The 19,803-nt window shown below is 57.9% G+C and overlaps 1 protein-coding gene across 6 annotated transcripts in view; it reads left to right on the plus strand.

Moving 5' to 3' along the window:
• Window positions 1–19,803, plus strand: part of TP73 (tumor protein p73) — a 74,765-nt gene that overhangs the window by 10,504 nt on the left and 44,458 nt on the right. For 3 of the 6 annotated variants that reach the window (XM_086342583.1, XM_086342586.1, XM_086342588.1), the window contains exons 1-3: window positions 3,617–3,722; window positions 16,052–16,148; window positions 16,494–16,614. In XM_086342583.1, the coding sequence (XP_086198709.1) occupies window positions 16,081–16,148; window positions 16,494–16,614 (189 nt within the window). In that variant the 5' untranslated portion in view covers window positions 3,617–3,722; window positions 16,052–16,080. Of the gene's footprint in view, window positions 1–3,616; window positions 3,723–16,051; window positions 16,149–16,493; window positions 16,615–19,803 lie in introns of those variants that run through there. The other 3 variants (XM_086342584.1, XM_086342587.1, XM_086342585.1) reach the window with 1 other exon arrangement.

The raw sequence follows: 19,803 nt of genomic DNA on the forward strand, positions 1-19,803 counted from the left end.
AGAGGATGAGATGGTTGGACAGCTTCACCGACTCAGTGGATATGAGTTTTGAGCAAACTCATAGGAGTCGCTGAAGGTGAGGGGAGATGGCGAAGGACAGGGAAGGCTGGCGCTGCAGTCTACTGAGCGACTGAACAACAGCAGCCCCTGTACTGGGAGCTCAGAATCTTTGCCACTGGACCCCCAGGGAAGTCCAGAGGTTTCTGTCTAAAGACGCAGGGCTGTTTTAGCTGACCCCCATACAGGGCCCCCAAAATGTGTCTTGAATAAAGGGCATTTACGGAAGGCAGAAGAAGGTCCCCCCAAAGCATCCATGTCCTGGTCCCTAGAAACTGTGACTTATTTCACAGGAAAAGGGACATGATTAAATCAAGGGCTAGAGGTGGGCAGTATCTACCCCTGGGGTATCTGGGGTATCAGTGTCATCACAAAGGTCCCTCTAAGGGGGAGGGGGGCAGGTCAAAGCAAGATGGAGGAAGAGGGTGGAGGGAGGAATTTCAGGATGGAGGAGGGGAGGGGCCAGGAGCCAAGGGATGTAGGCAGCTTCTAGAAGCTGAAGAAAGAAAGGAACAGACATTGTCCTGGAGCCTCCACAAGAAACACCTTAATTTCAGGCTCACAAGACTCTTCCTGATGCCCAGGAAGGAATAACAGAGGGCCTGTGGTCATCAGTTCTGGCTGCAATAGGGAAGTGAGGCAAGCTCACCCTGCAAGGGCCCAGCCCTCTGCTCCCCATGGAGATAACCAGAGGCCTTGCCCCGACTTCACACCTGGGCCTCCCAGGCTGACCCTGGCTCCGGTCTCAGCAAGGAGGGCTTTTCAGGTCGTGTCTCCTGAGGGAGAAGAGGCCCAGAATGCTCGTTGAGTGCCCCACCCAGAGCTGGTGGTGGTTGTCCCTTTGTGTCAATTGCTCTTTAGCCAGAGGTCCAGCTGTGACCACCACTCAAGAGTCAGCCAGCTATCCTTTGTCTCTGACCTCCTTGTTCCTGCTGAGGAAGAGGAGGGTTTGTCACCCAAGAGCCTGGGGCTGTGGATCCACCGTCCCAGTTCTGAGGGTGGGGCCCAAGCCTTCTGGAACTCAGGACTCTCCTGTCTCCATAGGGGAGGAGAGGAGGCAGCCAGGAGGTCACCCCACAGGAGCCCAGGGTGGTGAGATCACCCATTTCTCTTAAGAATGGGCAGCAGGGGTCCTTCCCAGAATTGCATGGCTTCCCTGAGGACATGCCCACTGCAGCCATCAGCTGGCTGAAGGTGGCCTGGCAGAGCCCAGAATCAGGGCGTGGGGAGCCCTCAGCATCCCTCTGGCTTCTTTGCCTCTTTTACAAGGACTAGGAAACACCTGCCTCCCACCTCCACTCACTGTTGTTTTGTAGTATGTGTGCATGTGTCTGTGTATGAGCATGTGTGTCTGTGTTTGTGTGCATGTGTCTCTGTGCATGTGCCTGAGCACATGTGTGCACGTACACACATGTATGCATGTGTGTACAGGTGTACACGTGTCTATGCGTGCATGTGTGTCGGTGCATGTGTCTCTGTGTGCAAGTGTGCACAAGTGTGTGTGTGTCCATGTGTGCATGTGTATCTGTATGTGTGCATGTGTCTGTGTGTGACGTCCCCGAAGGGCGAGGACTTTGGCTCCCAGGATGGTGTTGTCTTTAGTCAGCAGACGGGGGCTGCTATTCTGTAAAGCATCTCTCACCCCAGGGATTCCTCCTCAGACTTACTGCCATGCTAATGTCTGTCCCTGGGGCCCTGGCAAATGGGGAGATCTCTGCAATGACATTTCCTAAGCTTGTGTTGTGTGAAACTGTATCAGTCTCCTAGGCTGCTGTAAACAAATTGCTACAAATTCAGCCACTTAAAACATGCATCTGTTTTCCTACATGTTCTGGAGGTTAGATGGCTGAGGTCAGTCTTACTGGCCTAAAGTCCAGGCACTGGCAGGGCTGATTTCTTCTGCCGGCTCCGGGGAAGAACCTGTTTCTTGCCTTTCAGGGCTTCTAGAGGTGCCTACGCTCCTTGGGGCGCGGCCCCAGCCTCCCTCTGCAAAGCCACATCCAGGCACCTTCCCTCCACCCCGACCTCCTGCCTCCCTGTGAGGACCGTTGTTGTTACACTGGGTCCACCCAGATAACCTAGGGCTGCCACCTCCAGGTCCTTAATCCCACTTGCAATGTCCCTCTGGCCATGTCTACCAGGAGCTGGGCTGGGCTTTCTGTGCTGCTGCCCGCAGTGGGGGAGGGAAGGGACAGTATGTGGACACAGATTAATGTCCCAAATCTATGTTCTCCTCAAAGTCCTTCTGTGTCCTCTTCAAAGTTCTTTGGACCAGCAGTTAAAAATTGGGCCTGGAAATTCAGAATGTGGTACTGTGGCCACATATTACATTGAATTATCTGAATTTATTCCGTGTGTGTGTGTGTGTGTGTGTGCATGTGCCTGCACATGCACATGTGTGTTGGTAGGACAGAAAGAGCTGAATATCAGCACTTTTGAAATAGGTGTTGAAATAGGTGGATCCTTATCTGTTAGAAGCACCTGCTGCTGTATTAAGGGCTTCCCTGGTAGCTCATATGATAAACAGTCTACTTGCAACGCAGGAGACCCAGGTTCAATCCCTGGGTCAGGAAGATCCTCTGGAGAAGGAAATGGCAACTCATTCCAGTATTCTTGCCTGGAAAATCCCATGGAAGTGTTGTAGCAAGTGGGGAGGCCCCCCCTTCAGGGCCCCAGGAGCGGGCTCTTGTCTAACACTCAGAAAAGAATTGTCCGAGGAGACACGTGCTGACAAAGCAAGAGATTTTATTGGGAAAGGGCACCCGGGTGGAGAGCAGTAGGGTAAGGGAACCCAGGAGGAACGGCTCTGCCGCGTGGCTCGAAGTCTTGGGTTTTATGGTGATGGGATTAGTTTCTGGGTGGTCTTTGGCCAATCATTCTAATTCGGAGTCTTTCCTGGTGGCGCATGCATCGCTCAGCCAAGATGGATGCTAGCGAGAGGGATTCTGGGAGGTGGACGGACACGCGGTGTCTCCTTTAGACCTTTCCCGAACTCTTCCGGTTGGTGGTGGCTAATTAGTTCCGTATTCCTTACCAGGATCTGCTGTCATATGAAAGGTTACTAGAGAGCCTGGCCAGGGTGGGCGGTTTCAGTCAGTGTGCTTCCCCTAACATAAGGAGGAACCTGGCGGGCTGCAGTCCATGGGGTCGCAAAGAGTAGGACACGACTGAGTGACCGACAGGTGAAACAATATAATTTGTAGAATAGGCTTTGGCTGAGGGCGGACCGATGTTGAGACCGGGGGACAGATCCATGGGTTCACTATGCCATTCTCTCTACTTCTGAGTGTGTCTGGAAATTTCGACCAAGAGGAGTAGAAGAAAAACCCACAAGCACAAACACAAACGGAGTCAGTGGCTCCGATCCTGCTCCCCCGCCCCTAGTTCTGCTTCCCGCCAGGTGGGGCTGTTGTCGGGTCCCTTGCAGAGGGCAATGTGTCCACTAGAGCAGGGGGCACATGCTGGCCACAGGCCCCAGGGCTCCAGGCCACGCTCCGCCCCGTCTGCCCCAAGGCTCCAGGAGGCCACGCTGCTTCCTCGGCTCCAATGTCATCGCCTAGGCGACCGGGACGCTGCTGCCACCGCCGGCCTGCCCAGCCACGAGCTGTGGGCCTTCCGGCTGCCTTCCCTCTGCACAGACCCTCCAGGGCCCAGGCTCCGCCAAGGTAGGCTTGGCTCGGGCTGGCCCTCCTTGTTCAGTTACCGGTTGGGGCTCTTTGGGGCCACGCCAGGGTACAGAAGCCCCTCCTCACTAGCTCCCCACCTGGTGCTTGGGAACTGGGTACCCTGGGGGCGGGGGTGGCAGACGGGCCAGTGCGAGGAGGAGGCCATGCCTGTGGTTCCCCTGATGGGGCTCAGCCATTGTTGTGTGGCACTGCCGTCTGCCCCCAGGGGGGTGGCAGGGCAATTTGCATGGCCCCGGCAGTTGGGGGAGGGACAGAAGTCACTCTAGTGCCACTGCTTCCACCCCTTGGGTCCACCAGGAACTCTCTCCATGTTCTGCCGAGGAGGCCTGGAGTGGCTTGCCCAGTCCCAGCCCCAGCCGCATGGCCAGGCTTGTCCCGCTGGGGGCCACCATTCCTCAGCCCCATAGGGCCAGGCCAGAGCCGGTTTTCCCTGGTCTCCCCCACCCACCCCGGCTGCCTCCCAGGCATCACCAAGACCCGGGCAGCAGGACAGCTTCCTGTGCTGCCTGCCAGGCACTGTGGTCCCACCTGCACTCCAGGGGTGCCTCTGAAGTTGCACTCGAGTGGAGGGGCTGGGGTGGGGGATTCAGCACGATGAAAGCAGAGCATGTGTGTGTGCAGGTGTGTATACACGTGTGCATGTGCATTGATGGTGGTGGCTCAGTGGTGAAGTCTGCCTGCAATGCAGGAAACACACGTTCAGTCTCCTTGGAAAGATTCCTTGGAGGAGGAAATGGCAACCCACTCCGGTATTCTTGCCTGGACAATTCCATGGATAGAGGAGCCTGGTGGGCTACAATCCATGGGGTCACAAAGAGTCAGACACAACTGAGCGGCTAAACACACCAAACACAGACATGTGTGTTGATGGTGCTGGTGGGGTGTGTAGGCCCCGGTGGCTGGCTCTTCACCCCATGTGCTGCCATCAGGAAGCAGATTCTGAAGCCCAAGTGGAACGAGGAGTGAGGGCTTAACTGCAAGACAGCCAATAGCAGATTTACAAATGGCTCAGTGGTCAGACAGGAGCACTGAGTGTGCACCCTGAGATGCCCCAGGAATCCTGCTAGACACCCCTGTGTAGGTCAGCCCTGCATGGTGGGTGTGATGTCCCCATTCTACAGATGAAAAGACAGGGCCTCAAACCACACACAACTGGTAGGTGGTTGAAGGCGCCCGAGTGCAGCTGGTTGAGGGGCTGAACTCAGAAGTGCATTAGCCCATTGTGGATCAGTGTGGAAGGGGGTCCCAGGACAGGATACGTGTCCTCATCCCTTCTGCACCCTCCTGCATTCCTGTGGTCCATATCCCCACCTCGCTGGACCCAGCCAATCCCTGCCTCTCTGACCACCAGCCTCTAGGTTCACCAAACCCACGATGTGCCCCCGGGTGGCCTTCCCCACCAGAATCCCCCTTCATCCCTCTGAGAGCCAAACCCCTCCTTGTTCTCTGAGTCCCACAGCTGCAGGTCGACAACCCTCCCTGTAACCAAGGCCTCTGGGCCCCCTGTCCCCTCTCCAGCCCGCCTGGAAACTCCTGCCTCCCCTGACCTGATGGGCCATTAGGGCCTGTCCTTGGCCGAGCTCCACCTGGCTGGTGCCCCTTCTCCACCCTCAGTCAGCTGGTGAGACCAAAAATGACAACGCACAGGGACCTTCATCTCCCCTTGGGCTGACCCCAGGCCTGTCCGTGCCCCTTCAGCGCACCCTTCACACTGTGGGGGGAAGGCTGGTTCTCTTGTCTGCCCCTCAAGAGAGGAGGTCTCTTGGAGGGTGGGGCTGCCTGGCGGGAAGGGATTGGGTGGATCCTAACCACAGTTGGGCTCAAACCCAGCTTCTGAGTGAGTGGCCCTGGGCAAGCGGTCTGCTGTCTGTAGGAACATCTGGAAAGTGGGGTGCAGCAGTGCCTTGATCTCGTGAAGACTGAGATCAAGAAATGCAGAGGCTTCTAGGCTGGGGTTGGCACTGAGGGAGGGCACATCGTTATCAGACAGAGACCCCCAGGGCCAGGGGGTGGGGTGGGGGCACCTTGGAGATGTGGGGGCAGGGAGGCAGGTGGGACAGAAGGGCTGATGATGAGAGTTCCTGGAGTGAGTGAGGCATGGAGGGACCAGTGTTGTGACACCTTGGATGAGGTCATGTCAGATGTCAGCTAACTTCAGAGATAGAAAGCAGAATTCATGAGTCAATTGGAGCTCTCGAACTAGATCAGGGCCTCGATGGCTGGGCGCGGCAGGGTGGGTGGAGAGCTGAGTGGGGATGGGTAGAGGTAGAAATTAGTGGGGATGGTAGAAATTAGTACATCCTGAGCCCATAGCGAGGAGCCCAGGGTGAGAGTCAAGGAGTCTGTGCAGGGGGGGAGCACAGATGATGTTTCCCTTCAAGGAGTGTCGAGGTGTCCAGAGGCGGGTGGTCAGGTGGTTTGGGAATGACCATGTGGGGCAGAATTGAAGAGCATGAATGCTCGCTCAGGGAAGAGAAGATTCTGGAGGACAGAACCTGGCACACTGGCGTGTAGAGGTGGGACCCCGGGAGGGGTGGCTTGGAGGAGAAAGACAGAAACAGCAGGAGTGCCTGGCAGACTGGAAGGTGAGAGCGTTGCCGAAAGTGGGGGTCTGGCTGCTCGTCACTCAAAAGCCAAAAGGAGGCAAGCCTGGTGTAAAGGAAACTTTGCTTTTTTTTCGGAGGCTGGCAGCAGAGTTGAGGGGGTGGTGGGCAGACTCACGTCCAAAGGCTGACTCCTTCCCACTGAGTATCGGGGCAAGAGCTATTATAGGTGGAGGGAGGGGGCTACATGTGGAAACAGCACAGTCAGCTCTGACAGTCATCTTGAAATTGACCACACGGTGGTGATCAATGACATCAGTGTCATTTTGATTAAGTACAGTTAGTCTTCAGTTCCAGGTCAGTTTGTTTCCATTTCTTGAGGCCAGTTCTGTTTTTTTTGTTTTGGCATACATCTTAGTTTCCCCTAGGGATCCAGCCCGCACCCACTGCAGTATAAGTGCAGAGTCCTAACCACTGGACCGCTGGGGAATTCCCTGAGGCCAGTTCTCAGAAGAGTGGCAGCTTATGTCATGGCTACAGTCTGGTCTTCGTGTCGTTGACTTCTTCCACCTGGTGGGGGTACAGGGGTGGGGTGCATGAGCCTACATCCGGCCACTGGGGGGCCATCAGATGAGGCAGGAGCAGGGAGCCTGGCTAAAAGGCTGCTGTACTTATGGGGCAGTGGTGAGGGGATCTGGGTTGGGGTGGCCCCGTCAGGGGGAGCGCTGGATTCCAGATCCACGTGAAGGCACAGCTGGAGGTGGGCAGTGGGATGGAGGGCCCAGGATGCGCCCAGCTGCCGTCCATTCACAGCCACCTCGGCTCTCATGTGGGCCACGCCACGACCGAGAGCTCAGACACCTGCTCTGCTTGAAGCATCTCCTCCATCCTTTCCAGCCTCGTGAGGCTCCCAGCCCTGCAGCCACCCGCCTCCTGGATCCCCTCCCTGTCCTCTCTGCTATCTGAACCTTCCTCACCGACACCCTCGCTTCTGCTCCCACTCTTCTCTCCCAGCCCCCCGACAGGTGGCTGGATGCTGCCATGGAAGCCCCCTTGGCGGTGGTGCAGTTGGGCTTGGGGCACCATTCCAGCTGCCCTTGACCTGCCCCTTCTTAGACCCAGGACCCCCCAACCAGTGTGAGGTCATTCCCTCTGCCCCCCACACTGTGCCTTCTTAGAGAAAACTTCTCCCCACCAGTGCCTGTGCCTCTGACACCCCACCACTCCCCACCTACAAACTTGCCTGCCCCCGTTCTCCAGGCTGGGCAGGAACTGAGACTTCTCCGTTGGTCCTCTGCCCCTGGGGTCCAGCCTTTGAAGCCCAAGCTGGAATCCATTGCTTGCCTCCAGCAAGTGGGTTGTCTGTCACCCTGGGATGGCACATCAGCTTTCTGCTGCCCTGGGGTGCTGGGTCCCATCCATTGCTCTGCAAGTGCCTTGTTTTTAGAGAGAGAAGTGAAGAGAGGGCCCTGTAAGCGAACCAGGGACAGGGCAGCGGCCAGACCTGGCCTCTGCCTGGGACCAGGGCAGTTTTTTTCCTCCCTGTCTGCTGCTACTCTAACCCTCAGGACCCACTGGTCCATTACAGCTCGCTCCGGGATCTCGAGCTCTTCATCTGTGCCTGTATCAGAGCCCTGCTGAGTACTCAGGCTCTTCCTATGCAGCACAGGAAGCAGGCTCAGAATGGACAAGACACCTGTCTGGGGTCACACAGCTGCCAAGCAGAGCGGCAGAGTGGGGCTAAGTGGACAGAGGGGGCCGGGGGCCGGGAGTGTGGTAGGCAGTGTAGAGCTACAGAGCAGAAAGCCAGGGGACAGGGACTGTGTGTCCTGGTCTGACCTGCACATGCTGGGATGGGAGGAAAACCATGGGCAGGTCAGCGGAGGGTGGCGGTGGGGCCCGGATGTGGGTAGGGCCTCTGCATGAGGGTGAAGAAAGAGGGGTGGGCGAGGGACTTCCCAGTAGCGTGCCGGTGGGGCTGTGTGGGTGGCAATGCAGGCTGGGGAGGGAGTTGGGCCTCCTTCGCTCCCTTCCTAGAAAGGCCAGGTTGAGGGCAAGGTCAAGAGCCAGCTGACTGGGTTGGAGCTGTGACCAGCCGTGTGCCCTTGGGTGAGTGACCTGACCTCTCTGCACGTTCCACGTCACTGCACGGGCCTGCTGGGACATGGGGGGGCTCAGCCATCCTCTGGCATTTCTTTCTTTCTTTGGCTGCAAGAGTTTGTCCACCGGGAAGCTGGTCATGGCAGCCTCTCTGGTGGAGCGGGGGTGGGGTGCCCCTGGGTCCCCGACACTCAGCTTGGCCGAGCACCTCTCCCAGCAGAGGTCTGGGTGACGCCAGAGCCGCGCAGCCCTGGAGGATCTCGTCGGCCATTTCCTTCCAGAAGTGCGTGAGGCTCACGTGGTCAGAGGGCTGCTGCCCAGCTCCTGGCCTCACGTGGGTACTAAGCCAACCGTTAGATTCAAACAGAAACTGCCGGGCAACCTCAGGGTGCTCCAGGCTGGCCCAGGTGCGGAGGGAGGCCATTCTGCCCCTGGCACCAGCAAAAGTAAGAGGCCCACGGGATGAGAGGCGGCGGGGCTGGGGGATTCCCGGGCCGCTCCCAGGCTCGGCCTCCCCCGCCTGCCTGGGGCCCCAGCCCAGGGGGGAGAGAGGGTGGCTTAATCGGGCAGCTCCAGCTGTTTTCATATTTCACAAGCGCACCCTGCCCCAGGGTGGGGAGGCTAAATTTGTCTCATCAGCAGCACTGGGCTCCCCCCGAGCGGAGCCGAGAGGGAGCAGGGAGCCACCCCAGGGTGATGGAGCCGCGGCAATGCCCTCCTCCCTGGCCCTGCAGGCTCCGTCTCTCTCCACAGGAGGCCCAGGTGCCACCCTGGCCAGCCCCGGCCGAGGGTCCTGTATTGTCCTGACCGCACCCCACCCCCTGCTGGGCCAGCGGGGACAGAGGCTATCCAGCCTCCTGTGGCCACGTGGCCCGGTGCGGGCGGGAGGGGCAGGTGAAGATGGCCGCTGCCCATGCTCCCTGAGGGCGACACGCTTCCGGCCACCATTCCAGGTGGGACCCCTGTCCTGGCCCCACTGACCTAGGGCAGCCTGTTCCGGGGTGGGTGGCTGGGTCTACAAGGGGCCCCTCAGCTCCGAGGGCCCAGGAGGCTGGGCACTGGGTGTCCTTCAGGAATTCTGTTGGGCTGCTGCCCAGGGACAGCGCCATGTCACCGCAGGGCCTCCTGCGTGATGGCCGCCTGACCCCTCTGCCCGGGTAGGGGGACTTACAGGCGCTGGGATGTTCTGGGGTTCCCTCAAGACAAGCCACAGGGTATTGGAAGGGGCCGGGAAGGCCCCTGGGATCCCTCCTGTGATGGTGTAGGTTTATCTGCCCCTTAGATTTCAGTCCATCTACGTTTATGGAAATAGCCAGGGATAGAGCCACAAGAAGAACCAGTGTGTGACTGAGGACAACCGGGATGGATTGTTTTGGGGAGGGGACAGGGAGGGTTCTTCGGGTCTTTTCCCTCTAAAGTGACCGGGCTGCACCCACTCCCTGAACGCTGTGGGGAGGGCATGTGCTCCAGTTGTCCCTCCCTGTGCCCAGGCCAAGTGTCCACACCCACCATAGGTGGGTGAGGGCCCCCTCTATGAATGGGGTGTCCCTTCCGAAGGGTCACAGGGGCCCCAGTTTATGGGCCTTGGTTCTGGAGCCCTGGGCAGGGGCCGGTGGAGGGAGAGGAGAGGAGAAGCCCAAGGCCTTGAAGTCCTGCCGACCAGCGAGGCTGCTCTCTGGGCCGCACAGGGCTGTGTGTGCTCTGCCACCAGCCAGGTGATGGGGGCAGGATAAGGCTCATTCTGATCTGGAGTCAGGGAAGTCAGCAGCTTCTTGGAGGAGGCAAGGCCTGGCCTGGCAGGACCAGGGTGGGGTAGGGAGTGGACAGGGGACCAGGGCTGAACGTGGAGGCAGCCCTGGCTGGGGTGCATGGGGACGGGGCTGGGAGCCCAGGTCAGGCTGTCACTCTCGCTGGGATTTTGGAGGATGAGGTCAGAGGGTTGAGCTCCTGAAGGAAGAGTTAGCCCCCTAGGGCCTCCAGCTTCCACCAGCCTGGGGCAGAGGGGCTATGCGCCTGGGGCAAAGCCCTCAGGTGTTTTTGGGTGGGGAACAGAGTGGGGTTCTTTGGGTCTTTCCCACCTGGGCTGCAGCTGGGACCCTTGGTAGCTTGGGGCACGTTTCTTGGACCTCTGAGACCTGCCCAGGGGTGGCAGTGTGGGAGCCTGCTGGCCCCGGCAGCAGCTAGCTGGCTTCTCCCCTGCAGCACCGGGCCTCTGGGCTGGAACCTTTTCTGCTGGGGGGCACTGCAGGATGTGGGGCCACGTCTCCTCCCCCAGGTGGCTCTCAGAGACCTCGGGGAGTCCCCAAATGAAGTTGTTAGGGCGTGGGGCTGTGTCTCCACTCAAGCCTGGGTTGAAGTCTCTGGGCCACCAGCCCCCACCCCTCAGAATCACAAATATTCGCTGGAAATTCCTTGAGGTGAAGTGGTTTTGGGGGCCACAGCCCACAGTCGGGGGTGTCTGAGCATCGGGCCAGCTGCCGTGAGAACGGGCTGCACTCTGCCCTTCTCACGCTGCCGTGACTGCAGCTTCCCCTGGCCGGGTGCTCAGGGATTCCTTGAGTCCAGCCCCTACCCACGCCGCTCCCCACCCTCTCGCGTCCATGTCTCCAACCTTGAGCAGGACTGGACTCCTCTCGTTGTGACAGGATGCACTTCCTTTCCAGAGAAACTTCAACTTGATGGCAAAGCAGAGCTGCACACCATGCATTTGTGCCCTGTGGCATCATTGCTACCACCTGGGGGATATCATCGGAAGTTGGTCTCTCCCCCCTACATGCGATTTTTAACATAATTTGCATCATTTGCAAAAGCAGTTTCCATTGTGAGCACATTTCCAGATTTGCAGAGTGTGTCGGGGAAATTGGATTTAATTTGCAGGAAGTGGTTTTAGAATTCGCTTTCTTTCTCTCATGCCTGCGAACCTTGGCCACTTTGGCCGAAATGCTGCTAGTGGGTAAAGGGAAAAGATCATCCCTGCCCAGGGGAGAGGGTGCCGTGCCCATCGAGCCCAGGGCGTTCTGGTGGGGTGGGCAGATGGCCTGAGGCCAGGCATCAGTGTTGCCTCTTCCTCACGCCCCAGCTTCTGCCTGGGTGGCGGGTGGTCCCCAACACCTGTAGATACTAGGTCGGCAGCTCTGTCACACGTAGCCCAGTGCAGCCAGCTCTTCTGAGTTTTCCAAGGATGTTGGAGATCTGGGTGCTGCGTGACTTCCTGGGTAGAGTCCCCCCGGATCCTCTGAGTTAGGCAGGGCAGGTTTCTGGACCCATTTTGCAGGTAGAGAATCAGCGTGGGAATCACCCTCAGAGACTGGCGCCATCTTCGGGTTGGCAACCAAAGGGGTCCCCCCAGTGGGCCAGGTGGGCCTATATGATGCTTTCCCTTTTGGCAGAGGGGTCTATCCCAGAATCTCTGTGAGTCCCGGGGTGCTGGCTAAAAGTGGACATGGAGCCCTGCATTTGGGGTGTATTGGGGGCAGATGCAGCAGGATCTGCTGAAGACAGTGGAGTTTGGTGAGCCTGAACCTCCTCTTCCTTCAGGAAGGCTGAACTGTCTAATCTGCAGTCCTGGTGATGAGGGCTGGGGTGGGACCCCTGCAGCCTCCTGCTTCCCCAGAGGGCTGGGCACCTGCAGGTCTGTCCTGAGCCAGAACTGGCCTGCGTGATGGGGCAGGCGCCTCTGACCCCAGCAGCTTGGGGTGAAGCAGGGGGTGTGGTTAGGAAAGATGCTGGTTGTGTTGCCCAGGGTGGGGACTCTCTGTCCCACCTCCTGGCTGTTCTTAGGGGGAAGCAGGTGTATAAGTGTGGGGAGGGGGCTTCGGGGAAATTCCCAGTGCTGATGTACTACCCCAGGTGCTGGGCAGCGGGAGTTGCTGAGAACCAGGACTAGGCTCTGGGAGAGAAACTGTCTTAACTTTCACGTAACTGGCAGAGTGACATATTCCTGACATTCTTGGTGGTGCCAATTTCCCCCCAACATACTACCCCAGGCTCCTTCTCTGAAGTTCAACATTTCTTTATTGAGGTGAAACTCACACAACATAAAACTAAGCCCTTTGCAGCAAGCCTTGCAGTGGTGTTTGGCTCGTTCACAGGGCTGAGAAACCGTCACTTGGTCTATTTGCAGCAGTCACCCCACCCCCCACCCCACCCCACTCCAAACCCGCCCTCAGTCCTTGCAAACCACCAAGTGGCCTTCCGCCTCTGGGGATTCACCTTCCTAGACGTTTCATAAGACACATGACCGCTCACTCAGTGTGAGGTTCTGAGGGCATAGTGATGTAGCTGGTGTGAGAGATCATCCTTTTCATAGAGTGAAACTGCAGCGTGTGGACCTACCAGGGCTTCCCAGGCCATGCTGGTGGTAAAGAGCCCGCCTGCCAATGCAGGAGACGTAAGAGACTCAGGTTCAGTCCCTGGGTCGGGAAGACCCCTGGAGAAGGAAATGGCAACCCACTCCAGTTTTCTTGCCTGATGAATCCCACGGACAGAGGAGCCTGGCGGGCTGTGGTCCATGGGGTTGCACAGAGTTGGACATGACTGAAGTGACTTAGCACACACACAGGTGGACCTACCAGGACTGTTTATTCATTCATCTGCTGACGCTCCTGGGGGCTATTTCCACATTTCCCCTGTTGTGGGTGCTGTGACCAGAGACAGCATCTTGCTGTCCACTTGCTGCGTGACGTTAGTCAAGGCATTGTCATCTCTGGGCTTAGTTGGGCCATTGGCAAAATAGAGGGGGTAGGACCAAATGTCCTGGGCCAGTTGAGTCTCGAGCTGGCACAGCCTGCCGCACCAAGAGGCCACCCTGACTGATCTCTGTTCTCCCAGAAAGGACCACCCATGGTGAGTGGGTGACGGTGGGTTTCCACCCAGTTTCAGCTTGGCGGCCTGTTCCACGCCTGCTCCAGCCAGCGCATTCTGCTTCCTACCAACTCTACCCTGTTCTGAGTTACCTCATGGCCAACTCCAGGCCTTACTGGAGCTGCACTGGGTTTTGGACAGCTTAGCCCAGGATGGGAGTGACCTCCCCAGCACAGGAAGCATGCCAGTGAGTGCTGGCCAGCCCCTTGTAAAAACTCTGTGGATCATGTGCTAAAGGTTTGAGATGGAGTGGGCAGGAGGCATGACTAAGTTACTTTCCAGCTCTGAGAAGGCCACTTGTTATCCCCGCACTTTCAGCTGTGCTGTGTGACCTTGACAGGTCACATAACCTCTCTGAGCCCCATCTCCTGAGACGGAGTGGAACCGTCTCCGAGCCTGCTGGGGAGTTGATTTGTGGCTGGCACTTTCCAAACCACTTGTTCCGGCCGCCTTCACTTGGCCCCACCTTAACCTTCCCCGCCCAGCCCCTCCCAGCTCGTGCCACTGCCCCAGGGACGGTGGCCTGGCACGTGGCAGCCCCAGGAACATGCCACAGGCCTCAATCAGGGCCCACTGCCTGGGGACAGACAAAGCAACAGATTGCAGGCCCCACCCTTCCTCCCCTGACGGCTGTGGGCAGGTCCAGGCCTGCCCGCTTGGGCACTGCCAGGAGATGGCCGAGCTGACTCCTGTAGCCCCTTGCCAAGAACCTGGAGGCCAGCCCAGGGGAGACGTCGCCTGGGCCTCGGTGGGGGCAGTGGGCAGAGTGGGCTCTGGTTTCCCTGCCCCTTCCTCCCTGAAGAACAGGGATCCCAGATGTGCCTGGCATGGCCACTGCCGTGGTGACAGGGCTGCTTTGGGTGTAACTGGGGCATGGGTTCTCTCAGGAGGGGTGGTGGTGGGGACAAAGGCCAGCAGACACGGGGCTGGGGCCCTGAGCCCTTGGCATCTCCTGTGAAGGGAGGCCATTCATGCCGTGACCCCCCTCCAGTGACAGAGCAGATTCTCCACCTCAGCCTTGGTGGCTGCCTCACCGGGTTGGCATTGCTGTTGCATCCAGGCTGCCAGCAAGGATCCCACTACAGAGGTGAAAGACTGCCCAGCCCTGCAGCAGCTGGGCACAGCCAGGCTCCTACCCGGGCCTCGGCTCCAGCCTCGGGTGGGCCCTGCACCTACCCTTTCTTGAGGGGGACACAGGATCTGAGCCGTCACTGGCTGCTGGGGCATCAGGAGCCCGGAAACCTGGCTTGAGTCTCCCCCCCAGGCTAAACCTAGAGACACAGTTCATCATAATAATGACCACTCGTGTTCCAGTGTAACTATGACCCAGACACAGCAGAGACTTTATCTTCATGTTTTGTTTTTATTTTTTAATTTAGTTTTTATTGAAGTATAGTTGATCTATACTTCCCTGGTAGCTCAGAGGGTAAAGAACCCACCTGCAATGCTGGCGACCTGGCTTCGATCCCTGGGTTGGGAAGATCCCCTTGAGGAGGGCCACTCGGGTTTTCTTGCCTGGAGAATCCCCATGGACAGAGGAGCCTGGTGGGCTACAGTGCATGGGGTCACAAAGAGTTGGTCACGACTGAGTGATTAAGCACACAGCACGTAGTTGATCTACAATATTGAGTTAATTCCTGGTGTACAGCAGAGTGACTCAGTTATACACATATATACATTCTTTTTAATATTATTTTCTGCTACAGTTTGGAGAAGACAATGGCACCCCACTCCAGTACTCTTGCCTGGAAAATCCCATGGATGGAGGAGCCTGATAGTGGAGGAGCCTGATAGGCTGCAGTCCATGGGGTCGCTAAGAGTCGGACACGACTGAGCGATTTCACTTTCACTTTTCACTTTCATGCATTGGAGAAGGAAATGGCAACCCACTCCAGTGTTCTTGCCTGGAGAATCCCAGGGACGGGGGAGCCTGATGGGCTGCTGTCTATGGGGTCGCACAGAGTCGGACACGACTGAAGTGACTGAGGAGCAGCAGCAGCAGCAGCTGCTGCTACCGTTTATCACAGAATATTGGTATAGTTCCCTGTGCTGTACAGTGGGACCTTGTTGTCCATCTATTTTAGATACAATGGTTTACATCTACTAACCCTAAACTCCCCATCCCTCTCCACCTTGGTAATCACATGTCTGCTATCTATGTGTGTGAGTCCATTTCTTCTCTCTTCTTTCATTCTTTATTATTATTTTTTATTTGGCTGGGCTGGGTCTCTGTTGCATCGTGGGGCTTCTCTAGTTTTTCAGCGTGCGGCTGAGTACTTGCAGTGTGTGTGGACTTAGCTGTGGCCTGTGGGACTTTTGTCCCCCGACCGGAGACTGAACCAGACCTCCTGCACTGGGATCTTGTAGTCTTAACCACCAAGAAAGTCCCCCATGAGTCTGTTTTGTAGACAAGTTTATAACTTATACACGTAACTGATACCCTATGGTATTTGTCTTTCTCTTTCTGACTCACTTCACTTAGTATGATCATCTGGCTGAGACTTGAAATCAGTGCTCCCAAGGGGCCTTGCAGCAGCCCCATGAGGGGGTGCTGTCATCATCCCCGCTTCACAGTTGATGGCTCTGAGAAGGTCTAAGGCCATGCTGCCCCCACCCCTGGGTCTCGATTTCCACCCCCAGAAAGGGTAGGATGAAAGGAGCGGTGGGTGGGGGCCTGCACCAGGACCCAAGGGTGTCCCCGAGTGGTCGCCATTGGCCCCCCTGCCACTTGTGCTTGAGGACGCTGGCCAGAGGGCTCGGAGGCACCCTCCCAACCCACCCTCTTGTTCTCTCCTCGCGCAGAGTGAGCTGCCCTCTGCCTGTGCTGGAAGATGTCCCAGTCCACCCAGCCCGCCGCCGCCGACGAGGGGGCCACGTTCCAGCACCTCTGGAGTTCTCTGTGAGTGTCGGGCCCTGGGCAGGGTGGAGAGGGCTGGGTAGGAGCTGCTGCCCTGGGCTTCCTCCTGGAGTCGCAGGCTCCACAGTCTGGGCTTCTTCCTCTGGCCAGCCGTCCAGAGGACTCCGGGCAGGGAGAGGTCCAGGGGACAGAGCCTGTGGGTGGCCACCTCCCTGGCACTCACACCAGCCCTGGAGAGGCTGGTGGGGCAAGGAAGCTGGGGATTCTGAGAGCTGAGGTTAGGGGAAGGAGCAGAGGGGCAAGGGGAGGTGCGGGCTGTCCTCACGCTCTGGGCCTGGGCGGTCTGGGCTCACCGCTCCGCTGTCCGCTATGTCTTCCTCTGTCTAGGGAGCCGGACAGCACCTACTTTGACCTTCCCCAGCCAGGCCAGGGGAATGAGGAAGTGGCGGGTGGTGCAGAGGCTGGCATGGATGTCTTCCACCTGCCGGGCATGACCACGTCTGTCATGGTGAGTGGGGCTTCCCTCTGCGGGGGACTCAGGCTGGGGGTGGTGAGTGTGAACTGTCTCGGGAGCCTGCAGAACCAGGAGGCAGGCTCGCAGGTACCCAGTTTCCTCTGTGTGCTTGTTAGCACATTTCAGATCACAAAGTAGAAACTGGATCAGCTCATGTAACTGTCAGTCCAGGGGTACGAAGCTTTTCAGGCCTGGCTGGATCCAGGTGTAGCGAGACCTTCGGGTATGGCTGGATCTAGGTGTATGAATGAATTCAGGCATGGCTGGATCCAGGTGCTCAAACAGCTGCCTCTTATTCTCTTGCTTTGCCTCCTGCATGGTAGATTTGTTCTTAGGCAGTGTCTCCTCTTACGGTAGAGGCTCCAACAGCAGCACTCTCCCTATGGGGAAGGACCTTCTTTGCCCAGAATCCAGCACGTCCATCTCTGAATATGTCATGTGTCTATTCCTGAGCCGTCCCTGTGTCATTGATGACCTGGGTGCCCTGAAGCAGGGTCAGGATGGAGTGGAGTATTGTGGGCTCCCCCACCACAGGCGCTAACTTATGGGAAAGAGGCCCCCGAAAGGGATGGAGCTGCTGTTTCCAGAGCAGGGAGGCGGGAGGGGGGTTGCAGGAGCACCCAAGGCCCTGACACCTGCCTGTCTTGCTATGTCTCAGGCCCTTCCGCACTGGGTGGCCCTCTTGGCTGGAGGCAGGGCTGTGGTAGCTGGCCATACTCCTGCCAGGCATTGGGGTTCCAGGAGGTGGGGGGCAGGCAGGACACAAGAAGGGTGTGTAAGGACCCCCAGCCCTGGGGAAGCCTGGCAATGCCCCAGAACCCCGCCACGGTCACCTCCTCGGCATAGTGTCTGCTGGACCTGGGGCTGCTGAGTTCTGTCTGTGGGCTCGCTGCCCAGGGCTCCCTCAGGTGGGCACCTGTCTCAGGACCTTTGCTACGAGCACGAGGGAAGCACCTGGCTCGGATCTCAGGTGGCCTCGGACCGCAGTGGATGGAAGCAGGGTTCTGGTTGCTGGCCAGAGACTGAGATCGGGCTGTGGCAGTGAGAGTGCTGAATCCTAACCACTAGACCAGCAGGGACCAGTGGCCAGTGATGAGGCCCTGGCCCGTCAGCTGTGTGGAAATGAATTCCCACAAAGATGGAAAGTAGTGAAAGCAGAAAAGTGCTTACTAGGAGGAAGAGGGTACATGTGAATAGACACAAGGGAGAGTGCTGCGCCCTCATGGGGGTTTGAACCACTTTTATGGGGCGTTTCTTGCGGGTTTCCTGTGGCCAGTCATCATGCTTTACCTGGTCCTGAGTCCATGATTGGGTTATCTCAGGGTCCCCCACGTGTCTGGAGGCTCAGAAGGTCAGGAATCTGCCCATAATGTGGGAGACCCAGGTTCGATCCCTGGGTCAGAAAGATCCCCTGGAGGAGGGCATGGCAACCCACTCCAGTATGTCTGCCTGGAGAATCCCACAAACAGAGGAGCCTGGCAGGTTACAGTCCATGGGGTTGCAAAGACTCGGACATGACTGAGAGACTCACTTTCACTTCCTCCCATGTGTGTGTGCACATCTTTTAGCCAAGATGGATTCTAGCGAAGAGGCCTGTGGGGGGATTGACATCACACACTGTGGGGTGACACCCCTTCCCTTTCTGATCTCCAGGGAGCCTTTCTTAGCGTATGTAGTTGGGAACATCTCCTTGACCTCGAGAAAGAGGACTACGTTGTCTTCTGTGTCTTATCTGGGCAGGGCTCAGCTCTGCTCTCTCCTGCTATTTGTCCCCTGGGGACGAAGCCCAGCTGCTCAGCCTCTGTGCTCAGCTCTGCTCTCTGGGGGCTCCATGGACGGCCACCGGCCTCACACAGAGCAGCATGAGGGCCTTGGGGCACCAGTAGCAGGCCCAGGGCCAGGGCACATGTGGGAGGTGGGGCCAGGAACTCTGGAGGCAGAGCCTGCCTCCTCACCAGAGACCCCTCCAGGAGTTGGAGCTCGTATCCCAGCACACAAGCCTTTGAGAATAGTGGGGGTGGGGGGCTCCAGTCAGGGGACTGAGCCAGGGTGAAAGGGCAGCAGGGGAGGAAGGGTCCCTGTGTTCTTTGTTGTTGTCCATCTCTGATGCTGAGCTGGCCCAGGGCCCACTGGCCTGAGTGGGACAGGGGAAGGTACCTGCTCGGACAGTGGCAGCCAGGACGGGTTGGGGGTTCAGGGGGCAGCGAGACCCTGTGACATCGTTGCCTCTGAGGAGCCCCTCAGGCTGGACTGGAGGAATCTGCCTGCTCAGCCCAGCCTCCTATCTCTACCCAGGAGACTGTTGGGGCAGACACAGCTGTTGTATTCCCATTTTACAGGTGAGGAAACCAAGGCAGATGCTGGGAAAGGGTAGGCCTGTGCTGGGCCAGGTAGTGCCATCTTGTCTGTTCAGACCCTTCCCGGTCGGCCAACACCTCCCCAGGGGCCAAGGGTCCTGACCTCTCACTTCCAGGTCCGCCCCTCCTGGACATTTGCATCCTTCATAAATGGGTGGGTCTCAGCCTGTCAGTAGTGATGCTCTGGGTTATAATGCTCACCTGAACCCTACTACCTGCCTTGCAGGGGGTAGGGGAGAGTGGAAAAAGAGAAGACTGGTGGCTTTGCCTGTACTGGGGCCCAGGATGGGGTGCCTAGGGATTGGGCCTCCACTCTTTACTGGTGAATTTATTATTATTTTATTGGAATGATCTTTTATTATATTTGGCTGCATCAGGTCTTACTTGTGGCACACGGGATCTCTGTGAAGGTGCATGGACTCCCCAGGTGTGCTGTGTGGGCCCAGTAGTTATGGCCTGAAGGCTCAGTAATTGTGGTGCTCGGGCTCAGTAGTTGTAGCCTGAAGGCTCAGTAGCTGTGGCCTGTGGGCTCAGTAGTGGTGGCACACGGGCTCAGTAGCTATGGCGCTTGGGCTCAGTAGCTGTGGCCTGAAGGCTCAGTAGCTGTGGCCCGTGGGCTCAGTAGCTATGGCGCTTGGGCTCAGTAGTTGTGGCCTGAAGGCTCAGTAGCTGTGGCGCTTGGGCTCAGTAGTTGTGGCCTGTGGGCTCAGTAGCTATGGCGCTTGGGCTCAGTAGTTGCGGCCCGAAGGCTCAGTAGTTGTGCGCAGGCTCAGTAGTTGGGGCGCATGGGCTTAGTTGCCCCACGGCATGTGGAATTCTAGTTCCC

This window comes from Bos grunniens, chromosome 16, assembly GCF_055505025.1.
Source record: "Bos grunniens cultivar Pamir isolate PY7600 chromosome 16, Bosgru_T2T1.0, whole genome shotgun sequence".
NCBI lineage: Eukaryota > Metazoa > Chordata > Mammalia > Artiodactyla > Bovidae > Bos > Bos grunniens.